At 39.6% G+C, this 22,791-nt stretch overlaps 1 protein-coding gene across 1 annotated transcript in view; it reads right to left on the bottom strand.

Annotated features, from left to right (window-relative positions):
- Positions 1–4,043: 4,043 nt before the first annotated feature.
- LOC126484279 (RNA polymerase II subunit A C-terminal domain phosphatase) overlaps positions 4,044–22,791 on the bottom strand; it is a 95,558-nt gene continuing 76,810 nt past the window's right edge. Inside the window, exon 8 of the mRNA XM_050107705.1 lies at positions 4,044–5,494. Coding sequence (XP_049963662.1) covers positions 5,214–5,494 — 281 coding nt within the window. The 3' untranslated portion in view covers positions 4,044–5,213. The remainder of the gene's footprint in view (positions 5,495–22,791) is intronic.

Here is a 22,791-nt window from a genome sequence, read left to right as displayed (position 1 = left end):
TGCATAGCATAACATGGCCAGAAGCAATCCTGGAAAAAGTGCACTGTCTTCCTGATTTTTATCATGCAAATGGGATGAAATTCAATAACTGACATTCAATGCTTGGTCACAGTATTTAATGGAAAGAGTTTGCTGATACCTCATCACAAAGTAACAACATAACTTGTTATATGCAAAGTGGTTTGTGAGAAATGAGTGAATAATAATGCCATATGACTTAATGCATTATCTTACACATCTGTATTATTTTTACTTTGCAAATGTACTCGCTAATCAGATAAAATTACACAAAATAATTACGTGTGGCACACCCTTCAAAATCATTAAACTGTTTCTTTATCTAGGCTGGTTCACATCCTTTATGATGCTTCTGCCTTTACTAATATTTTTCTTTGCACTCACAGAACATAACGATACACTGATGAGCCAAACATTACGACCACTGCCCACTGCAAGGTTGGATGTCATTTGGTGTTTTGTGGGCACAAAGCTAGCAACATCTAAGTACAAAGGGCAACTAAAACACGTAAGACTTGTACAGTATATTCAGCAGAGTAGACAAAGAAGCAGTAGTGTCATGTTTCAATGAGGAAGAAGCATGTAGAGGAGCTACGGCTCAAGTTAAAAAGAATTGATCACCATGCACTGGAGAGAGATGTACCCAGTAGAACAGTTCATAATGGGAGGCACCCTCCATGGTATATAGTCATAGTAAGGAAATTTATACAGATAGGTAGATGCTGAATGAAACATGTTTAGCAGTCAAGAGAACAGTGTGTGAAGGCTTCAGTGACTTCTGTAGCAGAATACTGTCAAAAAGTCTTTAACAAAAAACAAGAAATTCTGGTTGTATGTAAAGGCTGTTAGTGGCACCAAAGTTAGTTTCGAGTCGCTCATGGGCAAGACAGGAACTGAAATTGAGGTTAGCAAAGCAAAAGCATAAAAGCTTAAAACTGTTTTCAAATGTTCCTTCACAAAGGAAAACCCAGGAGTTTTGCTCCAATTTAATCCTCGAACCACTGAATTGATGAGTGGAATATATATTAGTGTCGGTGGCATTCAGAAACAGCTGAAATCACTGAAATTGAACAAAAACACAGGGCCCGATGGAATCCCCACCATAACTAATTTGCGGTTAGTTAGCCCATGTGATAACTATAATCTATCATAAATCCCTTGAACAAAAAACTGTACCCGGTAGATGGGAGAAAGCACGTCACACCAGTCTACAAAAAGGATAGCGGAAGTAATCCTCAAAACTGCCATTCAATATCATTGACAGCCATTTGTTGTAGAATCTTAGAACATATTCTTGGCTCACACACAATGAGGTATCCTGAACAGAATGAAGTCCTACATGGCAACCAGCACAGATTTTGAAAACATAGATCATGTGAAAGCCAACTTGCACTTTTCTCACATGACATTCTGAAAGCCACAGATCAAGGCAATCAGATAGATGTGCATTTGACTCAGTATCGCACCTGCACTTATTATCAAAAGTATGACTGTGTGGTGTATCGGTCGAAATTTGTGGCTGGATTGAAGATTTCTTGGCAGGGGACGCAGCGTGTTCTCTTGGGTGCAGAGTCATTGACAGATGTCGAAGTAACTTCGGGTGTACCCCAGGGAAGTGTGTTGGAACTCTTGCTGTTCATGTTATATATTAATACATGGGACATGTTCCACATCCCCAAGAATCATCTCATATTTGGGTCTATGGATGAAAACTGAATCTAATCTAATCTAATGACTTTGTGATCAACAGAAATAGTAACTACAGTTTGAGTCTAGCTCCAGTTGCCAGAGACTGTGGTCATGTGCGTGTAAGTTGCATCTGTGTGTGTGTTTTTTGTCTAATTTTGACAAATGTTGGCTGAAAGCTAACTTTCCAACAGTCTTTTTTGTTGTGCCTTTCTGCGACTCAGCATCTCCGCTATACAGTGAGTATCCTTTTCATTATATTGTTGAACTACAGACTTTTTGGAGATGATGTAGTTATTTACAATGGAGTACAGTATGAACAAATATATACAAATGATCAGTCAGACTTGATAAGATTTCAAGGTGGTATAAAGATTGGCAACTTGCTTTAAAAGTTCAGAAATGTAAAACTGCGCACTTTACAAAACGAAAAAACATAGAAGCCTATGAATATGATATGAGTCAGTAACAGCTTGAATCAGTAAACTCATACAAATACCTAGGTGTAACACTTAGTAGGGACATGAAATGGAACAACAACATAGGCTCATTTGGGGTAAAGCAGGTAACAGTCTCTGGTTTACTGGTAGAATACTAGCAAACTGCAATCAGTCTACAAAGGAGATTGCTTACAAATTACCTATGCAACCCATCTTAGAATAGTGCTTAAGTGTGTGGGACTTATGCCAAATAGGACTAACAGGGGACATTGAACATATGAAGAGAAGGCAGCACAAATTGTTACAGGTTTGTCTGACCCATGGTAAAGTGTCATAGAGATGTTGAAAGAATTGCACTGGCGAACTGTAAAAACAGATGGAAACTATCTCAAGAAAGTCTACTAACAAAGTTTCAAGAACCAATTTTGACTCTCGGATTATATTACAAATCCCTACATATTTCTCCCATAGAGAGAGATTAATTACAGCATGCACAGAGGCATTTAAACAATCATTCTTCCTGCACTCTATATGCGAATGGAACAGGAAAAGCCTAATAACTGGAAGGATGGGACGTACACTCTGGCACGCGCTTCACAGAGTAGAGATGTAAATGTAGATTCACTTCCATACAATGCTGTGCTCTAGGCTTACACTTTCGGGAACTACTACTTCTGTTCCATACCAATATCTGATACCAGTATTGCCCCTTTATTAACAAAGAGTTTTCTTCATCTTTGCCAATCTACTTGTTTGAAAAACCTTGTATAATCTTTCACTTCTTCCACTACTTTGTCATTCCCAATGTTGATTTTAAGTATGTCATTATCCTCCTTTCAGCTACTCTTCATCACCTTCATTTTTCCTCTGATTATCCTTCTGCTATATTCTTCAGTAAGTACGTATGCTGTCTATTCCTTTCACCATGTCTTCAAAGCCTTCCCTAAATTATTTTTTCCTGATGGTTTCAGAATTCAATGTTAACATCTGCAATTGTTATGTTACTGTCTGCCACTTGTAAAGGGCTCTGGACTGTCACTGAATGTCCTCTCTCTTACAAAAAAGTCAAATTTTCTACAGATGTCATACATTTACGTACTCACCATGTTGTTGTTGTTGTGGTCTTCAGTCCTGAGACTGGTTTGATGCAGCTCTCCATGCTACTCTATCCTGTGCAAGCTTTTTCATCTCCCAGTACCTACTGCAACCTACATCCTTCTGAATCTGCTTAGTGTATTCATCTCTTGGTCTCCCTCTACGATTTTTACCCTCCACGCTGCCCTCCAATACTAAATTGGTGATCCCTTGATGCCTCAGAACATGTCCTACCAACCGATCCCTTCTTCTGATCAAGTTGTGCCACAAACTTCTCTTCTCCCCAATCCTATTCAATACTTCCTCATTAGTTATGTGATCTACCCATCTAATCTTCAGCATTCTTCTGTAGCACCACATTTCGAAAGCTTCTATTCTCTTCTTGTCCAAACTATTTATCGTCCATGTTTCACTTCCATAGTACTCACCATACTGTGAATTAATCACATGTTGAAAAGCTCATTTTGGTACCTGACTTATTAATGAAATATTTGAAGTGTCTATGTACTGTATAAACCCATAGAATTTCTTTATATATTAGGTTAAGTGTAGTTCATTAAAACATAAAAAAGCAAATAAATTTATTCACCAAATTAGTAACTATTTTACTGCAAATAATAATGTGTGGACAATAAAATTAAAACTTTCATTTACCATAAGAAACTTAGGTGAAAATTCTGAAGTTCCATTTTCAATTTAATTTTGAAGGTATAGCAACACACAGACAACTTTGTGAAATATTTATGGATGAAATTCCTTAACTGAAATCCCAAGTTTCTCCTTTACAGTGTAGAAATAGTGTAGCTGTGATGTTGAAAAACAATTATTGCTATGGTAATGATGGCATATTGAAACTAATATTGTTAGATGCTCAAATATTTAGAGACTCTATTTAATTTAATGCATTTTCGCACTCTTCTGAGGAAGTCAGCAACTGAACACAAGTAGGAAACAATCAGTTCAGCACGCAAAATATTTCACATTTTTACACTTGTCACTACACAAGTATGGTTAGTAACTTTTCTTACTTTATTGCTACTGAGAAGGAAGGAAAACAATATTGTTGTTTTGCAGCATTCATTTACTAATAAATGCAGTTCACATTAAAAAAACAAATTACTGATGAACACTTCAGCACGGAAAGACTCCTTGGGCAGTTTTGCATATATTTAAGTCAGACTGAAGTCTGTAAGGTTTTCCACAATATCAAAATGTGCTGTGAATCCAAATATTAATGTTATACAGCGTTTTAAAACGTTAAGATATTTTGCACCTCTCTCTTGTCCTCATACTGAGCCACACATTAAAAATGAGTGTTGTAATAATCCTAAAATTACCTTAGAAAAATATGTATGTTTAATGTACATGTACTTTCACAAACTTTCATGACTAGCACAATAAATTATTTGTACAATCTTTACAAATGATTACAGAAAAAGTGCTCATTGAAATGAATGTGTGTCCATGCAAGCAGCTCTGCAGTGCGGTCATATCCCTGTTGCTAATCATTAAGCAAATTCTAAAGACACCTGCCACAACAGGGAAACCTCATGGTTTCGTACCTTTAGAGAGTGACCCCCCTCTCTCCCACATGCACACACCCAGAAAAAGAGAAAAAGGAATGAGGAAGAGAGAGAGAGAGAGAGAGAGAGAGAGAGAGAGAGAGAGAGAGAGAATGCCCACACTGTTCTTGATACATGAGCACAAGCTAAAATTCATTGAAACTTGCTGTAATGTCTTTACAAATTATTAGTTCTTTTCCTAACATGAGAAATCTTTCACTGGGGTAACTTTCAAACTTCAGCCTTTAACTATTCATCAATGCATAGCAAAGATGAATTTTTGGGTCTATAGTCACAGTTCTAGAACAGGGTACTACTGTATGCTAGTTTGACACCCAAATAAAGAATGTAACTATATGTGGCAGTATGTACCAACAGCAGGAACTTCCACCAAGGCACACCGTAACATAAGTTAGTCACTGCCCGAGAGGAATTCCCTTTCAAGAGCAGCACCCATCATATTCCATTCCCCATCATCTACTTCATCGGGAGGCTCATCACTTCCATCATTACTTGCACTCTCTTCATCTTCTGGACTATCGACATCCAGATCACTTGGCACCTTTTCCCCACGTCTGAATTTGGCACATGGTGAATCCTCTAGGAGATCTTCATCATCTTCAAATGCCTCCTTCGCTCGTCTTTTCTCTCTCTTAAATTCTTCATGGTGTTTCCAGCCATGTGGACTTTCCGCTGCAAATAAAAAAATTACTACTGTTAAGAATCTGATGATATACTACTGCCACATTAGTAATATTATATAATTACCAGCAATAATTTTACAATCACAAGGTGAAAAGTTTTAGACTCTGCACAGCGATGCCACAAAGATTGCTTTCTTTTTGATGGATGGGTAACATAAGCTTTATTGTATTCTGTAATATTTTCTCAGGTGTCAAGTATGTTTTCAATTACATATATTTTTGTAGAATCATGATAACAACATTATAGTCAGTGAATAATTTACATATATCCTTTGACAAATTCCCGTTGTTGAACTGTATGAGGCAGACTCTGAATCTGAAACTTGCTGCTGCTTTGCTCTGAAAGTGCTGTGGTTTGCATGTATCAGTTAATGAGTGTGAATTTCGAACATAATATTTATCAATAAATTTTATACAAATATGTGCAGATGCTTCTTGGAAATAATGAGTCTTCAAGGTATCAAAAATTTAACTTGCCGAGAAGTAGGCAATAAAGAACTACTGACAGCTGAACTAAATGGCTTAGCAACCAATCAATATACAAACCACCTGACATATCTGTGCCATCACTTCTGACTTATTTCATCTAGCTAGGGGATTAATAGCCAGCATTCATCTTGTGGAGATAGAATGACAACATGGAGTGAATGATAAAATCTATGTCGCAATTTTGATACAGAAACCAAAACATTTCCGTCTGCCTAATGGCAAATTGTTATAAATTTTTAACTGGTTTTCTTTTCCACAAACATCCTTGTTGTCCCTCTGGACCATTCAAGAAAGGTTTTAATTTCCCAAACAGTCAGCATCATCCAACATGGCATCAACCGAAAATCATTCCAACATTAAGAAACATGCTATAATAAATCTACCCAAGTGATAAATGAAGAGTATCAAACATCTGGTGATCTACTAACAGCTAAAAGAACCCTAATAGAATTAAACATAGACAAAAATGAGAAACAGAAAGAACTAGTTTCTCACCTAAGGAAAAAGGCATGGATGGCATTACCAAAAATTGGTACTACATTAAACAGTTGTCAAAAAGAACAGAACTTCATGTGAGAACACAATCTGAGAAATTTCACATACATCCAGCCATCAAAACAAGAAGAAAGAAAGAGACAGATGCCCCCCCCCCACACACACACACACAAACTCTCACTCTGAAGTTAGTCAGAGGTGAAAGAACACAATGAAAACTTAAAACCCTTACTTGTGTGTTCCTCTGTTGACCCAATGACATTGTCAGTTATGATTGCGGTGGGCACAGTGTCACTGGGTTTCACTGTGAATCAATAGAAACGTGTCATCTGTCGAACGAAACGCATTTCTTGTTGCACCAGGTCGATGGTTGGACACTTACACAGCGTCACCCAGGCGAATGGCTGCTTGGATATAAACTGTGCCCCAGATGCAGGCCAGTGAGGGCAGAATTATGCTATGGGACTCAGTGAGTTGGGCTTCCATGAGATCTGTGGCAGTAATCGAATGAATCATGACAGCAGTCAACTATGTGAACATTACTGCAGATCATCTGCATTGCTTCATGCTTGAAATCTCCCCATATGGTGGCAACATCTTCCAGCAGGATAACTGTCCGTGCCGCAAGGTCAGTATCATGCTACTGTAGTTTGAGGGGCATTACAGTCAACTCCCATTGACGTCTTGGCCAACAAATGTGCCTGATCTGTAGCCTTCTTCTTCTTCCATTGGCACTACATCCCAGGATGGGACTTGGCCACCTCAATAATTTTCTGTCATTCCTCTCTGGACTTCGCCATGCACCTCCAGTTATGGCAACCAACTCTGGCAGCGTCCTCTTCAAGCTCGTCACTCCATCTCAACCTAGGTCATCCTCTTGCTCTTCTTCCTCCAGGTTCACTGCAGCAGGCTTTCCCTGTGGGATCTGTCTCATCGAGTCGCATTACATGTCCAGCCCATCTCAGTCTACACAGCTTTATGAACTTTACCACATCCTCCTCCTTACAACAGTCAAAGTTCATAATTTCTTCACCTTCTCCAGGTCCCATTTTCATATACAGGTCCAAAAATCCTCCTCAATATACTTCTTTCATGTGATCTCAGCTTGTTTTCAACCTGCTTCGTAATTGTCCATGTTTCTGAGCCATAAGTAAGTATTGGGCGTATCAGCATTTTGTAAAGTTGGAACTTAGTCCCTCGTGACATAAGCTTGGATTTAAAATGTCACAACATTCCAAAGTAGCATCGGTTAGAAGCACTTATGCGAGGCATAATTTCAATAAAGTTGGTGCCATTTGCTTCTATCTTTGAGTCCAGATAGGTGAAACATTCCACTCGCTCAAATGCCATTCCATCAAGGGTTATTGTGGGCTGTATGGGTTGGTTAGTCCCATTATGCATAAACTTCGCCTTTCCTTCACTAATTCTCAGGCCCATCTTCTCTACACTCAGTTTTAGAGCTGAAAATGCACTCTGTAGATTTCTAAGTGTAATGACATCCAAGTCATCTGCATATCCCAGCAATTGTACAGACTTATAGTAGATAGTTCCTCTTGTCTGAATACCTGATTCGCATACCACTTTTTCAAGCACCAGGTTGAAAAGTAGGCAGGAAAGCCCATCTCCTTGCCTTAAATCAGTTCGAGTGGGAAACTGAGGCGATAGCCTCGACTGCACTCGCACAGTACACTGGGGATACTTTAGGGTGACCTCTCTTAAATGCACCAATTTTCCAGGCACTCAAAATTCCTGCATTGCCTCAAAGTTTGGCTCAGTTTATTGTGTCATATGCAGATTCGAAGTCAATGAAAAGACGGTACACACCAACAATGAATGCATTGGTCTTTTCTACTATTTGTCGGAGAGTAAATACCTGGTTTACAGTTGATTTTCCTGGTCTGAACCTGCACTGATAGCTTCCAATAATATCTTCTGCTATAGGTGAAAGTCTACTAAACAGGACATTTAATAATACTTTATATATAATATTTAAAAGTGTTATGCCTCTGTAGTGGCTGCATTCAAATATATCTCCTTTCTTATGCACCAGACACACTATCCCTACATTCCGTTCTTCTGGTGACTCTTCCTTTTCCCAGATGAGGCGCACAATCTTTTAGATCCTACAATTTAGCTCACCTCCTCCAGCTTTCAATAGTTCAGATGTTATACTGTCAGTCCCTGGTGCTTTATTGTTCTTCAATCGGGCAATTGCTTTGTTCACTTCTCTTTCGGAAGGGGGAGGTACTATGGCACCATCTACATCTACATCTACATCTATACTCCGCGAGCCACCTTACGGTGTGTGGCGGAGGGTACTTATTGTACCACTATCTGATCCCCCCTTCCCTGTTCCATTCACGAATTGTGCGTGGGAAGAACGACTGCTTGTAAGTCTCCGTATTTGCTCTAATTTCTCGGATCTTTTCGTTGTGATCATTACGCGAGATATATGTGGGCGGTAGTAATATGTTGCCCATCTCTTCCCGGAATGTGCTCTCTCGTAATTTCGATAATAAACCTCTCCGTATTGCGTAACGCCTTTCTTGAAGTGTCCGCCACTGGAGCTTGTTCAGCATCTCCGTAACGCTCTCGCGCTGACTAAATGTCCCCATGACGAATCGCGCTGCTTTTCGCTGGATCATGTCTATCTCTTCTATTAATCCAACCTGGTAAGGGTCCCATACTGATGAGCAATACTCAAGAATCGGACGAACAAGCGTTTTGTAAGCTACTTCTTTCGTCGATGAGTCACATTTTCTTAGAATTCTTCCTATGAATCTCAACCTGGCGCCTGCTTTTCCCACTATTTGTTTTATGTGATCATTCCACTTCAGATCGCTCCGGATAGTAACTCCTAAGTATTTTACGGTCGTTACCGCTTCCAATGATTTACCACCTATGGCATAATCGTACTGGAATGGATTTCTGCCCCTATGTATGCGCATTATATTACATTTATCTACGTTTAGGGAAAGCTGCCAGCTGTCGCACCATGCATTAATCCTCTGCAGGTCCTCCTGGAGTACGTACGAGTCTTCTGATGTTGCTACTTTCTTGTAGACAATCGTGTCATCTGCAAATAGCCTCACGGAGCTACCGATGTTGTCAACTAAGTCATTTATGTATATTGTAAACAATAAAGGTCCTATCACGCTTCCCTGCGGTACTCCCGAAATTACCTCTACATCTGCAGATTTTGAACCGTTAAGAATGACATGTTGTGTTCTTTCTTCTAGGAAATCCTGAATCCAATCACAAACCTGGTCCGATATTCCGTAAGCTCGTATTTTTTTCACTAAACGTAAGTGCGGAACCGTATCAAATGCCTTCCTGAAGTCCAGGAATACGGCATCAATCTGCTCGCCAGTGTCTACGGCACTGTGAATTTCTTGGGCAAATAGGGCGAGCTGAGTTTCACATGATCTCTGTTTGCGGAATCCATGTTGGTTATGATGAAGGAGATTTGTATTATCTAAGAACGTCATAATACGAGAACACAAAACATGTTCCATTATTCTACAACAGATTGACGTAAGCGAAATAGGCCTATAATTATTCGCATCTGATTTATGACCCTTCTTGAAAATGGGAACGACCTGCGCTTTCTTCCAGTCGCTAGGTACTTTACGTTCTTCCAGCGATCTACGATAAATTGCTGATAGAAAGGGGGCAAGTTCTTTAGCATAATCACTGTAGAATCTTAAGGGTATCTCGTCTGGTCCGGATGCTTTTCCGCTACTAAGTGATAGCAGTTGTTTTTCAATTCCGATATCGTTTATTTCAATATTTTCCATTTTGGCGTCCGTGCGACGGCTGAAGTCAGGGACCGTGTTACGATTTTCCGCAGTGAAACAGTTTCGGAACACTGAATTCAGTATTTCTGCCTTTCTTCGGTCGTCCTCTGTTTCGGTGCCATCGTGGTCAACGAGTGACTGAATAGGGGATTTAGATCCGCTTACAGATTTTACATATGACCAAAACTTTTTAGGGTTCTTGTTTAGATTGTTTGCCAATGTTTTATGTTCGAATTCGTTGAATGCTTCTCTCATTGCTCTCTTTACGCTCTTTTTCGCTTCGTTCAGCTTTTCCTTATCAGCTATGATTCGACTACTCTTAAACCTATGATGAAGCTTTCTTTGTTTCCGTAGTACCTTTCGTACATGATTGTTATACCACGGTGGATCTTTCTCCTCGCTTTGGACCTTAGTCGGTACGAACTTATCTAAGGCGTACTGGACTATGTTTCTGAATTTTTTCCATTTTTGTTCCACATCCTCTTCCTCAGAAATGAACGTTTGATGGTGGTCACTTAGATATTCTGCGATTTGTGCCCTATCACTCTTGTTAAGCAAATATATTTTCCTTCCTTTCTTGGCATTTCTTATTACACTTGTAGTCATTGAAGCAACCACTGACTTATGATCACTGATACCCTCTTCTACATTCATGGAGTCGAAAAGTTCCGGTCTATTTGTTGCTATGAGGTCTAAAACGTTAGCTTCACGAGTTGGTTCTCTAACTATCTGCTCGAAGTAATTCTCGGACAAGGCAGTCAGGATAATGTCACAAGAGTCTCTGTCCCTGGCTCCAGTTCTGATTGTTGACTATCCCATTCTATACCTGGTAGATTGAAGTCTCCCCCTATTACAATAGTATGATCACGAAACTTCTTCACGACGTTCTGCAGGTTCTCTCTGAGGCGCTCAACTACTACGGTTGCTGATGCAGGTGGTCTATAGAAGCATCCGACTATCAGATCTGACCCACCTTTGATACTTAACTTAACCCAGATTATTTCACATTCGCATTCGCTAATAACTTCACTGGATATTATTGAATTCTTTACTGCTATAAATACTCCTCCACCATTGGCGTTTATCCTATCCTTGCGGTATATATTCCATTCTGTGTCTAGGATTTCTTCTCGAGTGACTGGGATATCTTCAATAGGGGACTCTGAAGCATCCAACAGTTCACTGAAATACTCTACCCATGCTCCAATGCCTCCTGATTATCGGTAGGTAGTGTCCCGTTTTTACTTTTACACAGGCTGATGTGCGGCTTAAATGTTCTTCTTTCACTGTTGATTTTCTGATAAAATTTTCTAACATAATTTGTTTTTCCAATTGTCTCCAGTTCTTCAATCTGCTTTCTTTCCCATTCCCTTTTCTTTCTCCAATGCAGTTTCTTCTCTTCTTTCCTTTTATCTTGATAATTTCTTACCGCTAAATAAGTATATGATTTCTCAAGCATTTTCCTGTACACCAGATTTTTCTCCTCACTCATTCTGCTGCCTTAATGACTGCATCCCTGCAAGCATTCCATTCCTGATAGAGGTTACCACTTACACTAGGGGTGTATAATGCAAGATTCTCAGCAACCTTCTCAGAGTACGTTATACGGATGTCTTCATTTTTTAACTTCGATACCGTATAATTTTTGGTGTTCCTTTGACTTTTCTTGCATTGGATATTCGAGCTCTTAGTTTCACAATTACAAGGTAGTGGTCTGAATCTACATTAACTCCTCTGTAAGTTCGTACATCTACTAAGTTTGAGGAATGCCTGCCATCAATAATTACACGATCAATTTGGTTGAAGGTACACTGATCAGGACTATGCCATGTTGTTTTATGAACCCTTTCGTGTGGGAACATAGTGCTACCTACAGCCATGTTATGTGACAGTGCAAACTGAATGACTCTGGGGCCACTGTCATTTGTGTATTCATGGAGGCTGTGATTTCCTGTTGCTGGGAGGTAATGTTGTTCTTTACCAATCTGTACATTGAGGTCTCTAATAATTATTTTAGTGCCATACACAGGGCATCAGTCATAAGTTCTCAAAGAAGGTGTCTTTATCCTGGTCATCTGATACTTCTGTGGGTGCACGTAGATTTGATCAATGAGTAGTTTGAGAATCGGGTCTTCAATCTCATATGTGAGATCCTATATGTTATTCCAGTGAATCCCCTCACTAGGTGCTTAAATTTTTGTCTTACCGCGAACCCTGTATCACATTCATGGTGGCTCTCTGAACCATGGTAGAAAATTATCCAGCTTCCCATATCAAGCACTCCATGTCCAGTCCATCATATTTCCTGGGACAATTGTGCCTGCCTTCGTTTTATCAAGTTGATCTAGCAGTGACCTCAGGGGCCCCTGCCATGCACAGCAATTGTACTTTCCAGGTTCCAATAAACATTTCATTTTTTTCATTGTTGTTTGCCTTCAACAGTGCCATGTTGTCGTCCATAAATCTGTCCAGCTTCTTTACTCTGAGGTTTCTAAACAAGAATTTCATTACAGGAAGGGGTTATTAGTCACTTGCCCAACTCTCAACTTGGAGGACCAGGATTTGTACGAGGTTTACTACTTTAGGGAAGCTGGCTTCACTATGCCTACAGAGCCCTCCCTGCCCTATGTTGTGGGTCACACTTTGTCTGGCATATTTGTCAAGACCACCCCTGCTTGGGTGACCCTGCCAGTAGCTACGCTACTGCTGACACAGCTCTCGACTTCATTGGAGCACGCAAACCCTCCTGCCTGGCACTGAATTTACCTTCCATAAGGCAATGTCCCCTGGGAAGGCTGATTTGTAGCCACTGGAACACATATTGGGTGCCAACAGCATGCCCGTAAACCACCATCACGTAGTTTGTGGGAATTGCTTGACCTGTGCATAGACATCTGGTGCCGCATACTTCTGGAATCCTGTCAAGTACCTATAGAATCCTTGCCAGTTTCACAAGAGCATCATCAGGAACTGGAATTAACAATTTAAAGTACAGTGGTTGGCTAATTACATAGCCGGCCCAAGAGACTGAATTCCAGAGGTTTTAATAACGCTTTTGTAAAATTAAAGAGCAACACTGGTCAATAAAACATACCGAGTGCTGTCCTGAAAACTTATGAAATAAATCGCTGCCCATTTTCAGAATACTTAAAAACACCATAAACACTTTCATATCAACCAAGAACAAGATGAGAAAATCATTAGGACAAGAAACCATGACAAAGGTCTTATACCAATGTAGGAACACTTATCATATCCAGAAAGCATAGCAGGGAACAAATGTGATAATTGACCAAACACACATCAACTCAAAGACTCTGCTACACTAAAAAAAAAGACAACAACAACAACACCACACACACTTTCATACATACAACCACATTAAAATACACACAATATTATGAAGAGGATAGATTGCTACTCACAGGCAGAGTGAAATAATTGCTACACATTGAGTTTTCAGTCAAGCCTGCTTCAGAAAAGAAAACACGCACACATTCATAAAAGAAAGCACAGCTCATGCAAACTACTTCCACTGGTCGTTTGTGTGTGTGTGTGTGTGTGTGTGTGTGTGTGTGTGTGTGTGTGTGTGTGTGTGTGCGTGTGTGTGTGCGTGTGTGTTTGGGCAGATCCATAAACATACATTCCACAGTCGGTAACAGCATTCACCAGCTGACACCTGTATCCAAAACATAACATCAAGTAAACAAATGTACATTTCCTTGTGCTATGAAAATGAAATTTCAAAATGCAGTACACAGAATAAGAATAGCTGCAAAGCAGGAAAAACACACATGTAAATCAACATCTATGAAATTTGTAATTAGAAATTGCTACTATTATCACAGATAAGCAGGACTGCTAGAAATGTGCCAGAACTGTTTGTAACCGCTATACATAATGTCTAAAATGTAAAACAAAATACAGTGTGTATAAGTGGACAAGGGAAAAAAATTCCTGGATTTCCCGGTTAAAAATACACTTTCTCTCAGGTGAAAATCCACTTTTTCCGTGTGAAGTAACACTATACTTTTCCTCAAACCTGTAAAACTTATCAATCCTGTGAATGGTTTTATACACTGGCGTAGAATTTCCCAGCACTTTAGAAGATGAAAATCATGAGAAAAAAACATGTTGTGGAAAGATCTTTGATGTACAGCAACATGTACGCTGCATACTTTTGTATTTCAAAGGTATAAATTTGAATTCCACCAAACGCGGCCTATTACTTTCTGAAACATTGAAATAGAGATTGTGATTGCAATTAATACTGGATGGGATTATGGATAATTTGTAACCAAGAGAAGAAGAAGTTTTCAGAAAATTTGCAGTCTTTATTTCCTACTAGCAATAACGTCCTGCTTTGTGTGACATAAAATTAAATATACGATACATACAACCAGTAAAGACAAGACACAAGCACAACAGTACACGTTTCTTCAATCCTTAAGTCAAGCTATTTTTCTCTCTCTAATCTTGTTACAGCATTACATGAAGTGCTTTCCTCTCTGTGAAAGAACTACTACCTCATCAAAGTTCGTCAAATGTTTTGCTACATGAAAAAATGAAATGCCGTTGTTTAATACAGGGTGTATACGGGGACAAGGAAAAAAAATTCCCGGATTATTCCCGGATATCCCATTTAAAAAATATGCTTTTTCCTGGGCGAAAATACACCTTTTCCGTGCTAAGTGACTGTAGGTTTTCCATAGATTTTACCTCGGAACTGTAAAACTTATCAATCCTCTGAATGGTTAACATTTTATACACTCACGTAGAACTTCCCAGAAAAAAAAGTAAAGACGGGGTAGAGAAGTTCTGGAAAGACTTTTAATGAAAAAAAAAAAGGAGAGAAGTTTTGGAAAGACCTTCGATTTGCAGCAACATATATGCTGCATATTTTCGTATTACGAAAGTATAAATTCGAATTGCACCAAACACAGTTTTCGGAGCGTGGAAACCGAGCTTGCGATGTCCTTTTGTAAGCCAACCATATCTCATGCCATAGAAGATATTCAGAGCATAGGACAAGTGTTATCGTCAGCCAATAGCAAGATCACTGGTTATGTGGCGCGAACACACAAAGAGGAAAAGTTAACGGTTTACATTAATATACATAGTATAGATACAAGAAAAGCTAAGCTTTCACATATAACATTAGTTTCTAAGATTAACAAGCTACAACATAAGCTAAGCTTTCACATGTAATATTGATCTTTTTTTGTGTGTGTTATACTTTAAGATACATGGCACATATGTGCCAGTAAATTTAAAATTATGACATAAATGCCTGGGCTCGAAATTCTTGCAAGTGGCTGGTCCTCAAAGTGTTCAGTTTTAAACGCTCTGTGATTTAAGAAACTCATCACATTTTCTCACACGTAAAAAGAAATTTATTTTTAAAGTAAAGCTTTTCGAACTTTCGCAATACTATCCGGAGACTGTTAGAAATAGGTTCGATTTACCAGTTGCCAGAGAGCGCTAGAAAACAGGCATTATTGCGCATACGTAGCTGTAGTGGTGTAGAAAGCCTGCATGTTTGTATGTGTAAAGCACTAAGAGAGCTTACATTACACCATAAAAGAAACAGGGCGTCAGAGGATACTCCCAAGCGCATCGGAATTTTGTAAACCATACTAAAATACATAATTTGGCTTGAAGTGCACATTGGTTTTTACCCGATTCGCAATGAAATAGGTCCCATCTGATATTAAGCTATTCAGTGTGGTTTTTGGGATGTAAATTTTCTTAGAGTACCAGTACTCTACGACCTCATTTTTGGTTCTTTATTATGGCATAATGTCATACATGGCAGAAGATGATAACATGCACTTGAAATTCAGTAACAGCTGGAACTAGCCAATATTGTGGAATTTCTTTCAAATAAAATGATTGCCTCAGTGGAAAGATTAATTAAGCCAAATTTCTTTAGCAAACTTGCAAAAATAACTTCATTGTTCTACAAGGCGATTAATGCTTGACTGCTAATAACTTGGAAATAAAATAAAATCAGAAAACTGGTACTAATAATATATTTTTGCCCTCAGTAATTATGTGAATGTATTTTAATTCACTTGATAGCTCCCGGAAACAGAAATCCGTTTTGTTTTCATTTAACGTGGGAGCTGTAAACGAAGAGAAGCAGCGAAATCACAATGCAAACACGGGTCACGTGGAGACTATCGCCCTGCCTACTACAACTCTGTGCATGTGCAAATCTGGCAGCTAGGGTGCACGAGAATTTTTTTTTTTTTTTTTCGTTAGCATCTGGCTGCTTACTGTTACTGCCGATACAGCTAACAGTCACACTTCAAGTAGCGGGAAGCGGGAGAAGGTACTGCTCATATGCGAGTCAACTGCGCATGGGCACGAGCCCGCTGGCAACTGGCCAAACGAACCTAATGCAAACAGTTGTGACCTAACGCTCATAGAAAGTAGTTTATTGTTACGAAGAATTACATAGTCTTCGCCCTGCGACCTTTGACATATTTTTGCTATTTGAACACGCTTGTGCGTGCTCAGTGTTTTGTTGTTGTAAACTGCACATTTCCTTTGTCACTAAAGTTTTATTTTTTTCCCTCTCGTTTATATTTTATTCTGCAGTATCATTCACCAGTAGCAGGATACAGTAACATTCTTTGCTAGAGAATCAGTTCTTACCAGTCAAAATTACAAAAATTTATCTGAAAGCTAAAACAATGAAAAATTCCCAGAATTCCAAAAAATTCCCGGGGTTTTTCCGGTTTTCTCCCGGATGAAAAAATTACTGGGTTTTTCCCGGTTGTCCCGGATCGTATACACCCTGTAATACTAAAAAAGTACCTAAGACTGGTGTGTTTTCTCGATCTGATTATGTGTATTTTGTCACTGTCTGCTAGATAAAACGAAATAGGCCTGTCTAATATTGCAGCAACTGTAACCCACATGAAATAAACGAGACTGTTTTGGCACAAATGGTCATTTTTATAACATGACAGAATATAGTTCATGAAGTACCAATATCAAATGCCTATTAGACCCACTACAAGCAAAATACTTTATGTTAGGAAATAGTTTCACATTCCACTCATACATTCCAGCTTCTCAAGCATGAGATCGAAAATTAGTAGTACAAAATATTTATATAAATTTGGAATCATCTTATTCTTCCATAATTTGTGTGAAGTCCCCATTTATTCTCTTTCCTCGTCCTGACAAGCAGTCTTGTGATCACTAATTCTGTAACTACTCCAGCCAATGTCAAAACTTATTTACCGGATAACTTCACTAACTCTGCCATAATCACTGGTTTAGTTATCCCGTGTGTATTCTCCTGTTAGACGTTATTACGTGTCTGTAGAACACGTTTTTCACACTACTCCCAGAACAGAACTTTAGCAGCTGCTAGCCAAGGACTGTACAACTGGCCTTATTAGAGTAGTGGTCTGGCCAAAAACTTTCTGTCAAAATTCCATTTTCTTGGATACTCCGAGAAGATGTTGTTGTTGTTGTGGTCTTCAGTCCTGAGACTGGTTTGATGCAGCTCTCCATGCTACTCTATACTGTACAAGCTTCTTCATCTCCCAGTACCTACTGCAACCTACATCCTTCTGAATCTGCTTAGTGTATTCATCTCTTGGTCTCCCTCTACGATTTTTACCCTCCACGCTGCCCTCCAATGCAAAATTTGTGATCCCTTGATGCCTCAAAACATGTCCTACCAACCGATCCCTTCTTCTAGTCAAGTTGTGCCACAAACTTCTCTTCTCCCCAATCCTATTCAATACCTCCTCATTAGTTACGTGATCTACCCACCTTATCTTCAGCATTCTTCTGTAGCACCACATTTCGAAAGCTTCTATTCTCTTCTTGTCCAAACTAGTTATCGTCCATGTTTCACTTCCATACATGGCTACACTCCATACAAATACTTTCAGAAACGACTTCCTGACACTTAAATCTATACTCGATGTTAACAAATTTCTCTTCTTCAGAAACGCTTTCCTTGCCATTGCCAGTCTACATTTTATTTCCTCTCTACTTCGACCATCATCGGTTATTTTACTCCCTAAATAGCAAAACTCCTTTACTACTTTAAGTGTCTCATTTCCAAATCTAATTCCCTCAGCATCACCCGATTTAATTTGACTACATTCCATTATCCTTGTTTTGCTTTTGTTGATGTTCATCTTATATCCTCCTTTCAAGACACTGTTCATTCCATTCAACTGCTCTTCCAAGTCCTTTGCTGTCTCTGACAGAATTACAATGTCATCGGCGAACCTAAAAGTTTTTACTTCTTCTCCATGAATTTTAATACCTACTCCGAATATTTCTTTTGTTTCCTTTACTGCTTGCTCAACACACAGATTGAATAACATCGGGGACAGGCTACAACCCTGTCTCACTCCTTTCCCAACCACTGCCTCCCTTTCATGCCCCTCGACTGGTTTCTGTACAAATTGTAAATAGCCTTTCGCTCCCTGTATTTTACCCCTGCCACCTTCAGAATTTGAAAGAGAGTATTCCAGTTAAAATTGTCAAAAGCTTTCTCTAAGTCTACAAATGCTAGAAACGTAGGTTTGCCTTTTCTTAATCTTTCTTCTAAGATAAGTCGTAAGGTTAGTATTGCCTCACGTGTTCCAACATTTCTACGGAATCCAAACTGATCTTCCCCGAGGTCTGCGTCTACCAGTTTTTCCATTCGTCTGTAAAGAATTCGCGTTAGTATTTTGCAGCTGTGACTTATTAAACTGATAGTTTGGTAATTTTCACATCTGTCAACACCTGCTTTCTTTGGGATTGGAATTATTATATTCTTCTTGAAGTCTGTGGGTATTTCGCCTGTCTCATACATCTTGCTCACCAGATGGTAGAGTTTTGTCATGACTGGCTCTCCCGAGGCCATCAGTAGTTCTAATGGAATGTTGTCTATTCCCGGGGCCTTGTTTCGACTCAGGTCTTTCAGTGCCCTGTCAAACTCTTCACGCAGTATCTTATCTCCCATTTCGTCTTCATCTACATCCTCTTCCATTTCCATAATATTGTCCTCAAGTACATCGCCCTTGTATAAACCCTCTAGATACTCCTTCCACCTTTCTGCCTTCCCTTCTTTGCTTAGAACTGGGTTGCCATCTGAGCTCTTGATATTCATACAAGTCGTTCTCTTCTCTCCAAAGGTCTCTTTAATTTTCCTGTAGGCAGTATCTATCTTACCCCTAGTGAGACAAGCCTCTATATCCTTACATTTGTCCTCTAGCCACCCCTGCTTAGCCAATTTGCACTTCCTGTCAATCTCATTTTTGAGACGTTTGTATTCCTTTTTGCCTGCTTCATTTACTGCATTTATATATTTTCTCCTTTCATCAATTAAATTCAATATTTCTTCTGTTACCCAAGGATTTCTATTAGCCCTCGTCTTTTTACCTACTTGGTCCTCTGCTGCCTTCACTACTTCATCCCTCAGAGCTACCCATTCTTCTTCTACTGTATTTCTTTCCCCCATTCCTGTCAATTGTTCCCTTATGCTCTCCCTGAAACTCTGTACAACCTCTGGTTCTTTCAGTTTATCCAGGTCCCATCTCCTTAAAAATTCCCACCTTTTTGCAGTTTCTTCAGTTTCAATCTGCAGTTCATAACCAATAGATTGTGGTCAGAATCCACATCTGCCCCTGGAAATGTCTTACAATTTAAAACCTGGTTCCTAAATCTCTGTCTTACCATTATATAATCTATCTGATACCTTTTAGTATCTCCAGGATTCTTCCAGGTATACAACCTTTTTTATGATTCTTGAACCAAGTGTTAGCTATGATTAAGTTACGCTCTGTGCAAAATTCTACAAGGCAGCTTCCTCTTTCATTTCTTCCCCCCAATCCATATTCACCTACTATGTTTCCTTCTCTCCCTTTTCCTACTGACGAATTCCAGTCACCCATGACTATTAAATTTTCATCTCCCTTCACTACCTGAATAATTTCTTTTATCTCGTCATACATTTCATCAATTTCTTCATCATCTGCAGAGCTAGTTGGCATATAAACTTGTACTACTGTAGTAGGCATGGGCTTTGTGTCTATCTTGGCCACAATAATGCGTTCACTATTCTGTTTGTAGTAGCTTACCCGCACTCCTATTTTTTTATTCATTATTAAACCTACTCCCGCATTACCCCTATTTGATTTTGTATTTTTTACCCTGTAATCACCTGACCAAAAGTCTTGTTCCTCCTGCCACCGAACTTCACTAATTCCCACTATATCTAACTTTAACCTATCCATTTCCCTTTTTAAATTTTCTAACCTGCCTGCTCGATTAAGGGATCTGACATTCCACACTCCGATCCGTAGAACGCCAGTTTTCTTTCTCCTGATAACGACGTCCTCTTGAGTAGTCCCCGCCCGGAGATCCGAATGGGGGACTATTTTACCTCCGGAATATTTTACCCAAGAGGACGCCATCATCATTTAATCATACAGTAAAGCTGCATGTCCTCGGGAAAAATTACGGCTGTAGTTTCCCCTTGCTTTCAGCCGTTCGCATTACCAGCACAGCAAGGCCGTTTTGGTTAATGTTAAAAGGCCAGATCAGTCAATCATCCAGACTGTTGCCCCTGCAACTACTGAAAAGGCTGCTGCCCCTCTTCAGGAACCACATGTTTGTCTGGCCTCTCAACAGATACCCCTCCGTTGTGGTTGCACCTACGGTACGGCCATCTGTATCGCTGAGGCACGCAAGCCTCCCCACGAATGGCAAGGTCCATGGTTCATGGGTGGGGGGGGGGGGGGGGGGGGGGGGACTGTACAACTGGCCTTATTAGAGTAGTGGTCTGGCCAAAAACTTTCTGTCAAAATTTCATTTTCTTGAATACTCCGAGAAGATAATACGCAATATTTCTTACCTGCTATTTCTGTTAGTCATTTATCTCTCCCCTGGTAGTCTGAACCTATGGATTTCGCTAGTAATTATAACAATGCTGATCATTCGCAAACCCAGTCAACCACATACACAGCAATTGGCATTCACCTGTTCGGCTTTATTCCTCTCAGCTCATATAGCTCCGTCCCCTTTTGTCTGCAGGAAAGTTTCTTTCTAGATGGGACGGGGATTCCCCTGGGAGAGGCATCTAGTACACTGTGCACGCATTCAAAAATCAACTTATGATTCATTCAGAAATCAACTTAGAATGTGTTCACAACCAACAGGAATGCATTTAAAAATCATATGAATAATCGATAGCCCAATGTGCGCTGGATGCTAGACACTTTGTGAAACAAGGTTTCTTCATCAAGAATATGAATTTGGCGCCCTCCCTGAAATTGCTGCCTGGGGTAGATACTCTGGTCCCCCCCCCCCCCCCCCCCCCAAAATCTGGGTAGCATCTGGCTGCTTGCAACTGCTGCTTATACAGCTAACAGCCACATTCTGTAGCCAGAAGCAGGAGAAGGTACTACTCATACGTGACTCTACTGGGCATGACCATGACCCTGCTCGCAACTGCTCAAAAGAATCTAAAGTAAACAGTTGTGACGTCACGCTCATCGGAGGCAATTTGTTGTTTTGAAGCTTGGCATAGTCTTCCTAAAGCTGTTGGCAGATGCTCATATGAGCACTGTGTTTTGTTGTTGTATATGAGCCATTTCCTTTGAAACTTAAGTTTTACTTTCATTTTTTTCTGTTGATCATGTTTTATTACTGCAGATTTATTCTGCAGTAGCGGGATAAAGTAATAGTCTTTGTTAGAGTATTGGTTCTTACCAGCCAAAATTACAAAAATTTAACTGAAAACAATGAAAAATTCCCAGAATTTTAAAAAATTCCTGGGTTTTTCCTAGTTTTCTCCCGGATGAAAAATTCGCGGGTTTTTCCTGGATCTCTCGGGTCGTATATACGCTGAAATAGTTTAAACACAATACGGATATATTCCAGCCCACTGAAGATGCCTCACAAGGAATAAAGGCAAGAAAAACTTGTTTTATTAAGTTGTGAGTTGATAGGCTAAAATAATAACTGTAAGTGTAAGTGTGGGTACTGTTTACGAGCAACTTGTGAGCTCCTTGGGGCGTGCCATCGGCTGTGGATTTTTCCAGGGACACAAGAGTGGCTAGCGTGTTGCTTGAAAGGGTACAGGCACCTAAACTTGATCACATCATGCACAGTAAACTACATGTTATTTCGGGGTTGTGTATAGGCTCCACAATTCTCTGGTTTTGAATACCAGTAACTTGTCTAACATCAGCAGCATCAAATGGTGATGACTTAGTGTTAACTTGCTATAAATATCAAAGCCAGCAGAAGGAGAAAAAACTTCTCCAACAAATTAGAAACCTTGAAATTATCTGACAACAACTGGAGACTGCAAAAATCCATCTGACAAGGGGACCTTTCTGACTGCTCTGCCTCCTCTTGAATTTGCTTGATACTTTACTTACAAGATTTGAAGTGCAGCACTCGGGTATAAATTTCCTAAAGCAGTATAACACAATATTTCTTTTTGTTTCAAGGGCACTTTTTTGAGAAATTTGTG

Source organism: Schistocerca serialis, chromosome 6, assembly GCF_023864345.2.
Source record: "Schistocerca serialis cubense isolate TAMUIC-IGC-003099 chromosome 6, iqSchSeri2.2, whole genome shotgun sequence".
NCBI lineage: Eukaryota > Metazoa > Arthropoda > Insecta > Orthoptera > Acrididae > Schistocerca > Schistocerca serialis.
This window is presented reverse-complemented; position numbering and strand designations above follow the sequence as displayed.